Source organism: Aspergillus lentulus (genome assembly GCF_001445615.1).
Source record: "Aspergillus lentulus DNA, contig: Alt08, strain: IFM 54703, whole genome shotgun sequence".
NCBI lineage: Eukaryota > Fungi > Ascomycota > Eurotiomycetes > Eurotiales > Aspergillaceae > Aspergillus > Aspergillus lentulus.
In genome coordinates this window covers 4,123,294-4,136,540 of record NW_028322118.1, presented here as the reverse complement: position 1 = coordinate 4,136,540, position 13,247 = coordinate 4,123,294, and the positions used below count along the sequence as shown (strand labels likewise).

General features: G+C 47.4%; 3 protein-coding genes across 3 annotated transcripts; 2 read left to right on the top strand and 1 right to left on the bottom strand.

Annotated features, from left to right (window-relative positions):
• Nucleotides 1–1,673: 1,673 nt before the first annotated feature.
• ALT_4537 (uncharacterized protein) lies at nt 1,674–2,270 on the bottom strand (the record flags this gene model as incomplete). The annotated part of the gene is made up of 1 exon (XM_033559076.1): nt 1,674–2,270. One exon carries the CDS (start codon nt 2,268–2,270, stop codon nt 1,674–1,676), a length of 597 nt encoding a protein of 198 aa, XP_033414967.1.
• Nucleotides 2,271–3,566: 1,296 nt separating this feature from the next.
• On the top strand, nt 3,567–4,144 carry ALT_4536 (RBM8 family RNA-binding protein; the record flags this gene model as incomplete). Its single annotated transcript, XM_033559077.1, has 2 exons — nt 3,567–3,812; nt 3,914–4,144. The coding sequence occupies 2 exons, from the start codon at nt 3,567–3,569 to the stop codon at nt 4,142–4,144; spliced, it is 477 nt and encodes a 158-aa protein (XP_033414968.1).
• Nucleotides 4,145–5,350: 1,206 nt separating this feature from the next.
• On the top strand, nt 5,351–7,213 carry ALT_4535 (putative glycosyl hydrolase; the record flags this gene model as incomplete). The annotated part of the gene is made up of 1 exon (XM_033559078.1): nt 5,351–7,213. One exon carries the CDS (start codon nt 5,351–5,353, stop codon nt 7,211–7,213), a length of 1,863 nt encoding a protein of 620 aa, XP_033414969.1.
• Nucleotides 7,214–13,247: the final 6,034 nt, after the last annotated feature.

The following is a 13,247-nucleotide window of genomic DNA, read 5'->3' as shown; positions in this document are numbered from 1 at the left end:
GTAGGGCTGAATCAGTATCGGAACGATTGTAGCAGCCTCTTGTAGGAAGCAATAACTCAATATAGAAAGGAATGTATGGCCGAATCTTTCATTGACCACGGCAGCAACCAGAAACAGGGATTAACGAAAGACAGTCCTAAATCGATACCATGGGAATGAAGCATCTACCAATGGCAGACGCAGTGCCAAAAGAGCGAATGCGTAATGTTCTCTGAACAAGTGACTGAGAAGCAATGAGTGAATAAAAGAGAGATGTGATCAAAGCCTCATGTAAATCGTAAAGAGAGCGACTGAGATTGGGAGGGAAACATTGGACAGTAAGCTGAAGGCCATCTTGGGAAGTAAAGAGTGGCAAGGCGAGGAGGAAAGGAGGAAATGGATCAAGGCAGGATGAGATCTGTGCCTTATGTTTCTCTGTATAGAGGGTTAAATTGCATCGCTACCCGGTCTTGAGTTCCAAGGTATAAGGAGACCTTCCATTCGCTGTTTAGCATCTGTCGTTTAGTTGTACAATTTTGAGTCAAATGATTCTTCCCCCTGCATCCCTCCCTTTAGAGTCGGCTATCAACTGCATAAATTGACACACTCGAGGAGACAAGGGATATTCAGCCGAAATAGCTCATGGACTTTATATCAGCCAACCACGCATAATCTCTATGAGTCAGCAAAGGTTAAATTGAGAGCGGACTGCCGCCAGACCGAAGACATGGGTGACTCTTTTACGTTCCTTCGCAAGCAGACGTTGTCACCGAATACTCGACAGGAAAGCGTTTAGGAGTTTTGCTCGAGGCTCATAGCATAGCTTCGCAAGATGTAACCCTCTAGAAGGAAGAACAGCTTGCTTGAGCTGGGGCTACAACAAGTATTTTGCAGCTCTGTAGACCAAAGCTATCAAATAGATGACTACAAAAACATCAATCGTCCAGTCGTCATACTAATATTGCAGGTTGTCTTACAGTCAGTTCAAAGCATGCAAGGGCGGCATCAACAAAGGGATGAAAGGGAGAGACACCGGCTCTTTTGTTCATCTCCATGAAATCTTATACCACAGTGTCAGATAATGTCATGAATAAACGCATTATGAGCGTATGGCTTAAGTAGCTGAGCAGATTTAAGATGCAAATGCGTGGAATCCTTGCGGTGGTTTGTCATGGGGAAGCATGACCGTTGCGAATCATTACTACCTAGTCGTCTTCTGGCACACCACCACGTATCTACACTTTCTCCATCCCACCATTCATCGATCAGAACCCTAAATCCGGATTTGGACTTTTGTTCAAAATGCCGATCGAAGATAAAATCCGTGCTTCTGGTTACTCTGATGAGGACGGGTAATTTTACAAGGGAAGGTTGTTCAATTGCTCCAAATATGGATTTCCCTAACTAGGGTTAAGGCAACATTATGCATGGTCATCCGGGGAGAGAGAACCATCGACATCGTTCATTTCAATTAACCACAGTAACATCCAAGATCGGGCTCAATCTGAAAGTTGAAAGTTGAGAAAGTTGAGCTCCTTCAAGGTCGTCAGATGACATTTGCTCACTTTCCTCCTACGAGAATATTGACCAAAACGGCACTGATAGCCCAAAACTCTCCATTGACCCGTCCAATATTGTCGGGGTACATGCCGATTGAGACATCTGCGCAGTATTTGTGCCGTCAGGCGCTTCGCTCAGGAGACGACCGTATCCACCGGTTTTGCTTCAGCTGCCTCAATTTCGTTTGATTCGGATTTCCCTGGCCACAATTCGCTTTCAATGACTTTCCAGTTCAAGCCTGCTATTCCTGGAGCGCCGGCCATGTTTACCAGGAGGCACCACTGCTCTTTCGAAATCCTGTGGAAGGTTGCGAGAATGAGAGCCACCGTTTTCCACTCATGAATTCGTTTACCTGGCAGGAGGATTTCGATATTCTGCTCAGACCAGTCGCAGCAGTACACGTCGGTGTACAGTTTGCTGTCTTCCATCGGCCTGAATCCGAAATGTTTCACCCTCATCCGCATCTTATGTCCTTTGACGGTGCAGAGTGACTCTCTCACTCGAAGAGATAGCAAGAGCGAATTGTCGGCAAGGCCATGCGTGTTGACGAAGTGGACGCTCTGCGCATCGATCTTTAAGTAAGTGACACGGAATGTTTTGCGAGTCTTAGGATCCTTAGTTATCTCTCGTATTATCATGGTGTGTAAGATCAAGTCGAAGAACACATCAAGTTCGGAATCGGGCTGATGTAGCTCGCGAGTTTGCTCGGATTCAGAACCACGCAGGAACATTTTGATGCTCGGTGGTTTTTCTGGAGGCTTCTTGGGCTTTGGCTGGCAAGCACAGTTTGGATCGTCGCTGATGTCCAAAAAGGGTAATCTGTCAGTGTTTCCACTACGGACTCTGGCTACTTTGGGTTTGCAACTTACCATTGCATTTCGGTTCAAGCTCTGATGAATTGATGAGAAGTATGGCTATTCCTTTTCCCTCAAGGATTCTGTGAGTCGAGGTGAACGCTGGAGAAAGGAAGAAACAGAGATGTAGGAGCCAGTGACGCGCTATGCTGCGCATCTGCTAAATAAACAGTGCCTGGCTTCATTCACTGTCCTCACGCATCAATACTTCAGTGGATTCACGCTCAGGAGCGTACGGAACGTCCCGTTAATACACACACCAGACATTCATTGCGGGTCATAGACTGCTGGTACGATGCTTAGCTATCGTCTAAATCTACATCAACTGAGAGAGTGATTCCTTTGAAGAGGCTGAATCGATCATCACAGCTTCAGAAAGCCTATATAGACGCTAAAGGAAGTGCAAGTGCGTAGGGACCTTGATATTAATCATGGGAACCACTACCTATAGAAGCTCTCTTAAGCTCTCTATCTCGCGCAGCATTGGTCTTACGAGGGCACACGCACGCATTGTGCGTGATGGTGGGTTGATACTCTTGATACTCGAGACTAGACTTTTGCCTCAATACATACTCCAAATGATATATCAATCGGAAAGATACTATGCTCATTGCCTTCAACTGCAAGTCATAGCTCAACTGGAAATTAGAAGTCGAATGTCATGGTCATGGTCACTGAAACCACAACAAACTACTTCAGAGAGTGTCTCTGCCGTGCTTGACTTGGAGATCAGAATCCTGTAGCTTCTAGAGCCATCTCACAGCCTCGGACGCTTCTATTCATCCTATATCCTCAATATTCATACTACAGTTACACTTAAAATTCGTTGATGGAACTCGATATCCTAGGCCTTCACAAAATGCCCTCTGAGAACTCGCCGGAGATCATGCCATAGTTGCTCAAAATGGGTAAACAATGCTAAAGTAAATGAGCCAGAGTCGACAACTGCGCACGTCTCGACTCTCCCTAGTTTTTCGACTGCCATTGTATGTTCTCTCAGGCTGAACGATATCGCGCGATTACATAATCATCTCTCCATGGCGCCAAGCTTCCGCAATGTCAATTATGATGGATGCTGCATCGCCAGAAGCGTTCTCTTGTTCTCGTTCACATTTCTCGCCTTTCAGTCTTCATTTACCCATCTCGAGACAACATCTCCTATATACAATCACTATGTCAACAGAAATGGAAGTCGACGTCCCGCAAGAGGAGATCCCTCAGGAACAATCTGGCGGCGGAGGTTCCGATCCTCGAACACAGGCAGGAGCCGTTGCAGTGCGCAGTATTGAAGGATGGATTATCATCGCAACCAACATTCACGAAGAGGCCTCCGAGGAAGATGTCACCGATCTTTTCGCTGAATATGGAGAAATCAAGAATTTCAGCCTGAACCTGGATCGCCGGACGGGTTATGTCAAGGTGAGCTGAGTCTTACCTGCTCTGCACTTGGACCTTGCCGTTTCCTACGTCGTTTGTTTCCATCTCCATGGAAGTTGCTGACATTGCAATTTTTCTACTAGGGCTACGCATTGATTGAATATTCTACCCTCCCCGAGGCATCTGAAGCCATCAAAGCCCTAAACGGAGCCAAACTGCTCGACCAGACAATCCACGTCGACTATGCGTTTGTACGGCCTCCCCCTTCCAACAAGGGCAAAGGCGGACCACCAAAGGGCGGTCGTGGTGGACGAGGTCGTAGCAGGAGCCGCGACAGAAGCCGCAGCCCGGAAGCTGATAACCCAAGAGATTAAGCATGAACATTGCGATAAAAGAGTCTTCGATCGAGGCGCATCTTTTCTTCTCTCACACCTCTGATTTACGATAGTCTGTGTTCTGATCAAACGGTTCGAGAATGACCAGACGATCTTGGACACAGCAGGTGTAGCTGCTGGTTGGGTTTGTCCCTAATGAGTGCTGGGGGCACATGAAAGTTCATTGTGCTTATATCGCCGGCAGCATATCTTCCGAGTCAACGCGCCATTTGGGACTGTAATCTGTCCTTAGCCCGGGGAGATAGTTGTCGGCACTGTGACTTATTTGCAGAATGGTAAGTATTCGCTCCTCCGGATTATCTCCAGTGCTTCTTGCTAATGCTCAGGCAAGAAGATGCGGCAGAAATGGCATTCAACCAACGATATATCCCATACTCTTCTGCTAGGTATTTCCTCGAATTTTTCGTATAATTGAGCGCCTCATGTGATGCGTATCTGATGAGAATTATTGGTATCAATCCTCGCCTGGGTCAGGGACTATCTAGTCTGTCACTCTCCACACCAATTTCGTACTGAAGTAGAGGTCAGCCAGAATAAACAACGTAGCAAATATTAGGGTATGAATTTGCAGTCACTGTGCGCAAGTATTGTCACAAGACAAATTGCCGTGCTGGGCCATAGCGATATCCTCCATGAAGCTGTCTACATATTGGCCGCGTGATTGTCTTTAGATGACAAGCCACCGAGTGGGGAAATCTCCAGTATTGCAGCAATGGCACAAGCAATCTGTACTGTTTGACGACTAGCAACAGAGAGTTAACTTGTCGTAGACTCAGTTTCGAGTCGTCTTGGACCCTGAGATGCTAAATGTAGATACCAGCGTGGGTCAGCTGGACCGGATTCGTCCTGCTGGAGGAATGAGGCGCCAAAACCTGGAAGCCGCACGACGGAGATTTCCCCGCAATCCAATCAATCTTCTTATCGTCAAAGAACCTCCCTCCCATGTTGCGAGTCCACAGCCATCGACATCTCGTTCCAGTGATACTACTGCATGGCATGACATGACATACTTCTTATTGTTCTCGATTGGTCGCAGGTCGCCTTTTGTGGCCTCCATCGTCTCCTCTGTCTATAGACTCCGCATATACTCTCTTTGATTCTCCGAGTTCCCACCACTGCCCGCGAGACTGCTGCTTATCGATCCTTCAAGCATTCTGTCGATGACGGAGGTACAACTCAGGCAATATGATATTACCTATAACATTATTCCTATATCTTTGCGTTCTATTTATACAATCTGGGGCCATTGCGCTGGCGCAAGTGCCTCAGGACGTCCTTTCCCCGCAGCGACCATTTCCGCAAGAGTCAACGGTGCCCGGGATATCATCTGAAGAATGGCCTTTGACGCCCCCAGGTCTGATTGGAGAGACAGGAGACTCCATTCGAAGCACGCTGAGGAATCTTCTGGATGCCTTGAAGGTAATGCAAGAGGAGTATTTTGAGTTGTGGCAGGGAAAATGGCCGACTGCGATTGACTGGACGGCTGCTGTCCTGGGAACTCATGTCTCCGCTACCCTCTCGTCGCTCACCTCCACCGTGGGCGATGTTCTGCTCTCAACTCTTTCCACAGACACCGAAGATGATGAGGGAGAATCCCAGTCCGCCATTCAGAGCTCATTGGCGTTCGAGAACTTTATCAACCACTTCTTCGGCCAATCCGCTGCATTCTACTACGGTGAAGATGCGATTTCTCTGAGAGGGCAAGCTTATGACGACATGCTTTGGGTTGTACTGGAATGGCTGGAGAATATCAAGTTCCAGGTTCTACATTCCGAGTTGCATTACGATCGGTCGAATGCAAGCACAAAGCATCGCTGGCATGGAGTTCAGTTTCAGATTCCAGCGGCTCATCGAGCGCGACTCTTCCACGAGCTTGCGTCCAGTGGGTGGGACCGTTCGCTCTGCGGGGGCGGGATGATCTGGAGTCCGTATCTCGGTCCTTACAAGAACGCAATCACGAACGAGCTCTACATATCTGCCAGCATTGGCATGTATCTCTACCATCCTGGAGATGCAATCAGTTCGCCCTTCGCTTCGGCCCCAGCAACTAGCGAATTTGCGTCAGATGGATATCCCCACAATCCCGCTCATCTGCAAGCTGCCATCGAAGGTTACGAGTGGCTCAAGTCCTCGAACATGATAGGCATCGGTGGCCTGTATGCTGACGGGTTTCACATTAGTGGCTGGCGGAGCGAAACACAACCTGGCACGCGCAGATGTGACGTTCTCAACCCCATGGTATACACGTACAACCAGGGAGTCATTCTCAGCGGACTCAGGGGCCTCTGGCTTGCGACTGCATCACAGGATTACCTGCAAGACGGGCACGATCTCGTTCGGAAGGTCATCCGTGCTACCGGATGGCCCAACAAGGGCGACAGAGAGTGGGCTGGCCTTGGCCGCGGTGGCGTGCTTGAAGACGCCTGCGACTCTTCTGGCAGCTGCTCGCAGGACGGGCAAACTTTCAAGGGTATATTTTTCCATCATCTCACAGAATTCTGCCGGCCTATATATCCGCAAGAGGAGAGATTCTTGGCCGCTGCGAACCGGACGTCGGAAGGAGAGGACGATGATTGGGAGCATGTTTATAAGTGGCATTTTGCCAGATGCCGGGACTATCGACCCTGGATCGAGCACAACGCAAATGCTGCCCTTCTTACGAGGAATGACGACGGCAAATTTGGCACGTGGTGGGGCAGACGATATCGTGTCCTGGATGATGCTATTCTCGATCAAAGTCCTTTGCCTCCTGGCGCGGTCGATTATAAGAATTACGGCAATAGAGGCGAAGAGTGGTCTAGGGAGCAAACTGGTGCGCTGCGTGGCCGTCCGTCCTGGACCGCTAGCAGCGCAGAGAAGGTAGAGTCCTCGGATCAACGACGGGGATCGAGAGAGACATGGATTTGGACGAACAGGCCGGCGTTGGCCGAGGTCAGGTCGATGGACTATAATGACCGAGGGCGAGGACGTACCGTTGAAACACAGTCAGGCGGCATCGCTGTGTTGCGCGCTCTGTATCAGTGGAAAACGACTGCGTCGTTGTCGTAGCCAGGACTGCTAGAGTCAGCGATTGTTTTAATGAACACGCCCATTTGAGACTCAGGATTGTTTCCCCACCATCCTGTCCACTGGTTGTCCGGCAAGGCTAGAAGTGATGTCTGCTACATGTAGTTGATCCGAAAGGAGACACGGTTACATTAAGTATTTAGGGACTTGATCGATTATGTGGTTGATCAATTGATTTAGGACGATGGCAAGCCAAGACAAGACCAATGGACTGGAACAACATGCCAAAGCAGACGAGATAGGATCCCCTGCGATCATCTCAAGCTATCCTGTCTCATAATCCGCACGGTTGACTGAACGCGTACCATTTGTATCCCAACCAGCAGTTGACCATCTATAATATGGTTAAACGAATGGTCATGTTAGACATGCAGAATCCCTGATAGCTACACCTAAAAGCAAACATGACGGACCCTAGACATCTAGACACCCCTTCGTTACATCCTGGCGCTGTCCTGCATCAAGCAAGCAGTGACGCTTGACTAATGGACATGGATCTTATCCAAACCCCCTCGTCCTCAGACCTACGACCTCACCCACCGCGCGCTCGTACCACAGTAGTGACGTGCATCCTGTCAATGAAGCCTGCGAATAGCAGCTGCAATATGCCCACTTGACGGACGATTGGATTTTGTTAGATGGTCCGTGATTGGGTTATGGTCTTCCGAGGAAGAGGTCAGTAGAGTTCAACAAACTACGTACCTACCCAGTACCTAGGTAAGCTTGACCATGCATCCATAATACAGATTAGCGCTTACAGCTAGTTAGACTACTGATGGGGAGGGGTGGGGGACGTCCTTGAATGGTGAAGCCCTCAGCCGTAGCGTTGACCTCGTGAAGAGGAACGAGGATTTCCCTTATCCACAGCATGATCGGGATTGCTATCCCGCCAGACATGGGACGAGCTGGCTGCGGAGTTGGCTCAGGCCCAGGTTACGGGCGCATCATTGACCGCTGCTTTCTTTTCTGGCGTCATGACCATGATGAACAGCAATTCTGACAATGACCGGTTTACCGTGTTGGTAGTTCTGATCTGCGGATGGAGAGATTTAGGGCGGAATGTCCAGTGTCCACTTGAGGAGAACCGAAGTTACGCGACTGAGGACTTAGATAACGCCAAGTCAGAGCCTAGGATACTTTTGTGGCCGTGAGGCTTGCAGCCGCATGGCACTAGAAATGTGGGCGGCGCAGGGTGGGAGGGGAAGCCGTTAAGCTGTCTCAGAGTCTCTATCTAATAGCTATCCATCTACTCCGCAGTAGATATCCAACAAAACAAGGCTTGTTGGTCTGAATGCTTATGCCAAGGGTGAAATTTAACCTTTAATGACGACAACGGAGATGATGATGATGATGATGATGATGATGTTGGTGAAGAGCAGTCTCGTATTCCTTCGGGCTTTTTGGCGTGGACTGTAATGGCTCGCGGTAGAAGCTTCAGGAAGGACCCGTGGACAGTGGACATTGCACAGCAGACTGGTACGGAGCAGAATAGACACGGGAAAGAGTCGCCTTCTTCCAAAGAAATTCAAATTGGAGAATCAGCGCTTTGAGAGGAAGAACATACGGATGCCCACCTGGCGGGTGGAGGAACAAATCACCTGTAAGCGAGCAAGTGACGATCAGCAGTTCTTTATCGTGATGTTCAGGATCGGCTGCCAGAGTTCTACTTACAGACCAATCCTTTTCGGACTCGATTTTCCGACGGCTTTCCGCGATTGAGATGATGGCCGACTCTGCAGAGGTGACCAAGAAACATGTAGTAGTCTACGTGTTTTTGCAACATATCTGTATAGTCTTTCTGGCAGGATGATGAGATTTTTATCTACAATAATAACCACCTCATGCTTGCCCTTGTACTAAGGCAGGTAAAGATACATTCGTCACAAATAATCGTAACTAAATGATGTCCTACCGAATACCTCAGCAAATGAGCAGCACCTCAATGTTTATTGTGGAGGTGAACAATAATACTACCACCAATCAAAAATTACAAATAAATGGGGACCCTAGCACATACCCCTGTCCTGTAAGTGGGGCTGCATAACAGTCACGCGGTAAACTACTCCTGGTACCCTTACATACTCCATACATCCATGGGTAGATACCTAAGGTAAAGGTACCTAACGGAGGTCTCAAGAATTTCAGCCGAGTTGTGCAATGGGAGACTGACTGACTCTGGACAGAACAATAATATGGGTAAACTACAAGAGGACTAGGAGGTATCCACATTAGTGGTAGGGAATAGTCCTGACTGACTTCTTTGAGAGTAGTTGCAAATATTAATGATCACCCTGAGGGAACATCATCCTCCCAACATCAAATTTAGGCAAATACGTAAGACCCATTTATCAGACGGATCCAACCTTCACGACCGTATCATTTTGACGATCAGAGAGCAGAATTGACAACTGGCAAGAATTATCTCCATAGGATCATCCAATATCCGTAAACCCATCAATCCATCAATCCATAGTCACACCTTCAGCAGGTCACAAGCCACCTTCATGGACGGGGATAACGCATGCGACCTGGCGCTGATAGCCTGATGCGGGGGGTCCGAGGAACATATTCAACTGGTTCGTTGGGTTTAAACACTCGGCCGGGGGAACGACAGACAATCTTGTAAGTCGCATACCAGGGCTACCGACTTAGATGCCTTAGGTTAATCATGTTACCATTTTACATCAATATTTCCGTAGCGGTACGATGTTTGCAAGCCATGATACATCTGTCGTTGTGAAATGGCGCGATACAGTTGTCCACCCACTCCAAGGTGGACTGAATGCAATATGTACCTAGGTACATGAGGAGCCCATCTTGATACCAAAGAATCTACAAACATGCCTAGTGTTTCTGGGTTCCTCTAATTAACATAGGATGTTGATATTGTTATATAATTTGAGTGCGCAAGACCCTCGTTTTTATTACCGTACGATTACCCACCCATAAAGCCAAGTCAAGCAGACCCATTGGGCTATTTAACCCTCGAGCAGCGGAAGGCATCCGGCTCCAATCATGCAGAGTAGCACAACGTCCTTTGCTTCCCTCCGTCGAAACACCTTACTGGCACGAAACCTTAGCCCCCGAAGGATGTGAAAAAGAGCTGTCGAATTCGGCCGTTGGTCCATTTTGAATATTCCTAATTCGATTGGGTGATATACCACCTATCTACTGCTCACCATAACCCTCTCAAGTTTCTTCCCTCGACTTGATGACTCGAGTTCACCGTCCATGGCAAACCAGGATCCATCACTGTTGTAATTCGTGCTGTGGTCCTCTGATGCGTTAAATCAAAAAGGGATACATTCACGGACATGATTTACAGTATAATGACGTGATTGCCGTCATGGCGCCGATAGTTGCCCTAAAAAGGTGAGAAATGGTGGACTTTCCCAGCGGCAACTTCAGCCCACCGCAAGGGGGCTGTTCTTCGCACACAGTACACTTACCGGAGAAGTTTGACTAGTCGATTCCCAGTACATGGAAGAGTTGGAGAAAATTCTCTTTACCTTCCCAAAAAGAAATCCTTCGTTCGTCGGAGATTTAGTCGCCCTGTTATGTTTTTCTTTGTTCTCTATTCTCTATACTTGCTTTTTTGGTGGCTCTCTTTTCGTCATTTGTTGATCAATGATATGAAAGGTACAAGGCACACGCTTCTTACTTCTCACTGTTTTGTTGGTTTACCACGGCGGTTGAGATGGGGTTCATTTTCGAGTACAGTTCCTTTTCGCACCGATGCCGCAGTAGCTAAGAGTTAGGAAAGGCAATAAAACATGCTGTTGGTACGGAGCATTATTAGCAGTATGACAAAGTATCAATAACATTATTACATGCTACACCTGCATGTCCAATCTAAATGTCAGATTTCAAACTTCAATCAGCGACACCTGTATATGTTGGGTAGAGTCGTGATACAAGGCCGAATGATGATGCTTTGATCTTCAGATACCGTCAACTGCATGCAGCAACAATTTCTGTTTGTCCGTCTTTATTAGCCATTCCCATACAGAGACACTTGGATTATACACAGAGACGATGATGGTTTGGGTTCAACTGTAGAGTGTAGAATTAGATGTAGATAGACTGTCAAGTGGTTCGATCTGAGTGGAGCGAATGCTTCCGACATGATCGGCGCGCTGTACATCCCTGCCGGTTTCACCTCCCTCCTAGTAAGGCGCAGCCATGGTTCCGTCAGAAAAATTGTCGAACCCACAGGAATGGATCATCCCTCTTGCTCTCAAACAGTTTTGTGATTCGGTAGAACATCACTTTTCATCCTATAACTCGGTAAACAAAAAGCCTCACCGTCTTGATTTCTCCGCCGAATGAGCGATCATTCATGACTGAACACAATGATGTACAGTCAGACTGCAGGATAGCACAGTTTCGATGCCGTGAACCCGAGTAGGTTGTTTGGATTCTCTTGGTCCTCATACTCATCTCTCGGATCTTCTTTGAATCGCTCGTTATTACGGATATTGAGCATATTTTCGGAGACCAGGGTACATCTGACATTGACAATATCTTGCCGTGACTCGATCGTCATTGCATGATCTTGTCCCTCGAGGGCCCCATTAGACTCATTACAATGGAATAAAGGAGTTAGTTTCACCCCACTGATGGCTGCGACGACTAAGTAGCATTCCTGTTCTTCCCCGGTTTCTCACTCTGCTACAGTGGTGATATGAATATGACCAGGTTACCCGAAGTCAAGACTTGCTACAGATGATCTAGTGATCTACTTTAGTGTTTCTTTTCCTCGAAGAACTTTCGTCATATTGGCGGTCATTGAAATAATCCTTCAGCGACGGTAAATCATGTTCCGTGGTATATGCGATCATCCAGTCGATATACATCTTCCTGGCACGTAATTGCTTCGTTTTCCCTACGAAAGGAAACTCGCGTTGGATTGTGAGGATCATCCTCATTCCTCCGAGAGCCAACCACTTCAGTTGTGGTACAAGACTGCAATTACTTACCTAGGGACGAAGTTGTAGTCATGACGCCCCTTCTTTACCTCTAGGGGGTAGACTAGGTTAACGCTAACCGTTCTGGCACTAAAGGTAATTATTGACCAAGCTGTTTTGCTGGGAAAACTCACCAAAAACCAGACTAAAATGAGACTAAATCAAATAGGTGGTTGAAAAGAGGAACCCACTAAGACCAGCCGCCCCCGCTAAATCCACTGGAACCACACCAAACGGGGCGCCTCTTCACCGAAATTCCAACTGCCCTTGACCCTGTATCCGTATGCGCGTATGACCATGCTAGATTCACTACCTCCTTTTAGCGGTATCGACTCCGTGGGCCTAACGACAAAAGGGAAGCTAAAATCAAGTGGCGGCCACGAGCCTTTCAGCCTCTAACTTTATCTGGTTAGACACTTGTTACTAACAAAACTACCAATACCAGATTTAATTACTCCTTCCCGTCAAAAGTACCACTCCTTAGGTACTCCATAGGTACAGTGTTTCTACACTAGGACAGGTGTACGTACCTCCTACGTAGGTACTCCGTCCTCCGTGGGTAGATATCCATATTCCTACTAAGAGGAGCAGGCAGGCCGGGAGAATATTATTTAATTATCTTGTTGTGACCAGCAATTTTTAAAATCATTATTTCATTTTATATTTCCAATTTTAATATTAATAGAAAAATATTATTAAATATTTTTCCAATTACTCCATACAAGCACCATCTCTACCCAGCTACCACACTTCTTCGTCCTTCTTGATACTTACCAGTAGTAATCATAATTCAATATGACTCCAATGAACACTACCGCTACCTTACAAACTGCTAACTAGCTTCCATTACGGAGTACCTCCTCTTCCTACTCACCAAGTAGTCTACCAGACAACTCACTATCTGCCTACTGCTCCGTACCAACCTGCCAACTACTTCCTACTCCATACCTAGAGTACTGTCAATCATTTTCATTCTTTTTTCTTCTCTTTCTCTCCCCTCTTCTCTTCTTACTACACTGCTCCTGCCACCTTCACTTACTCTGAAACTA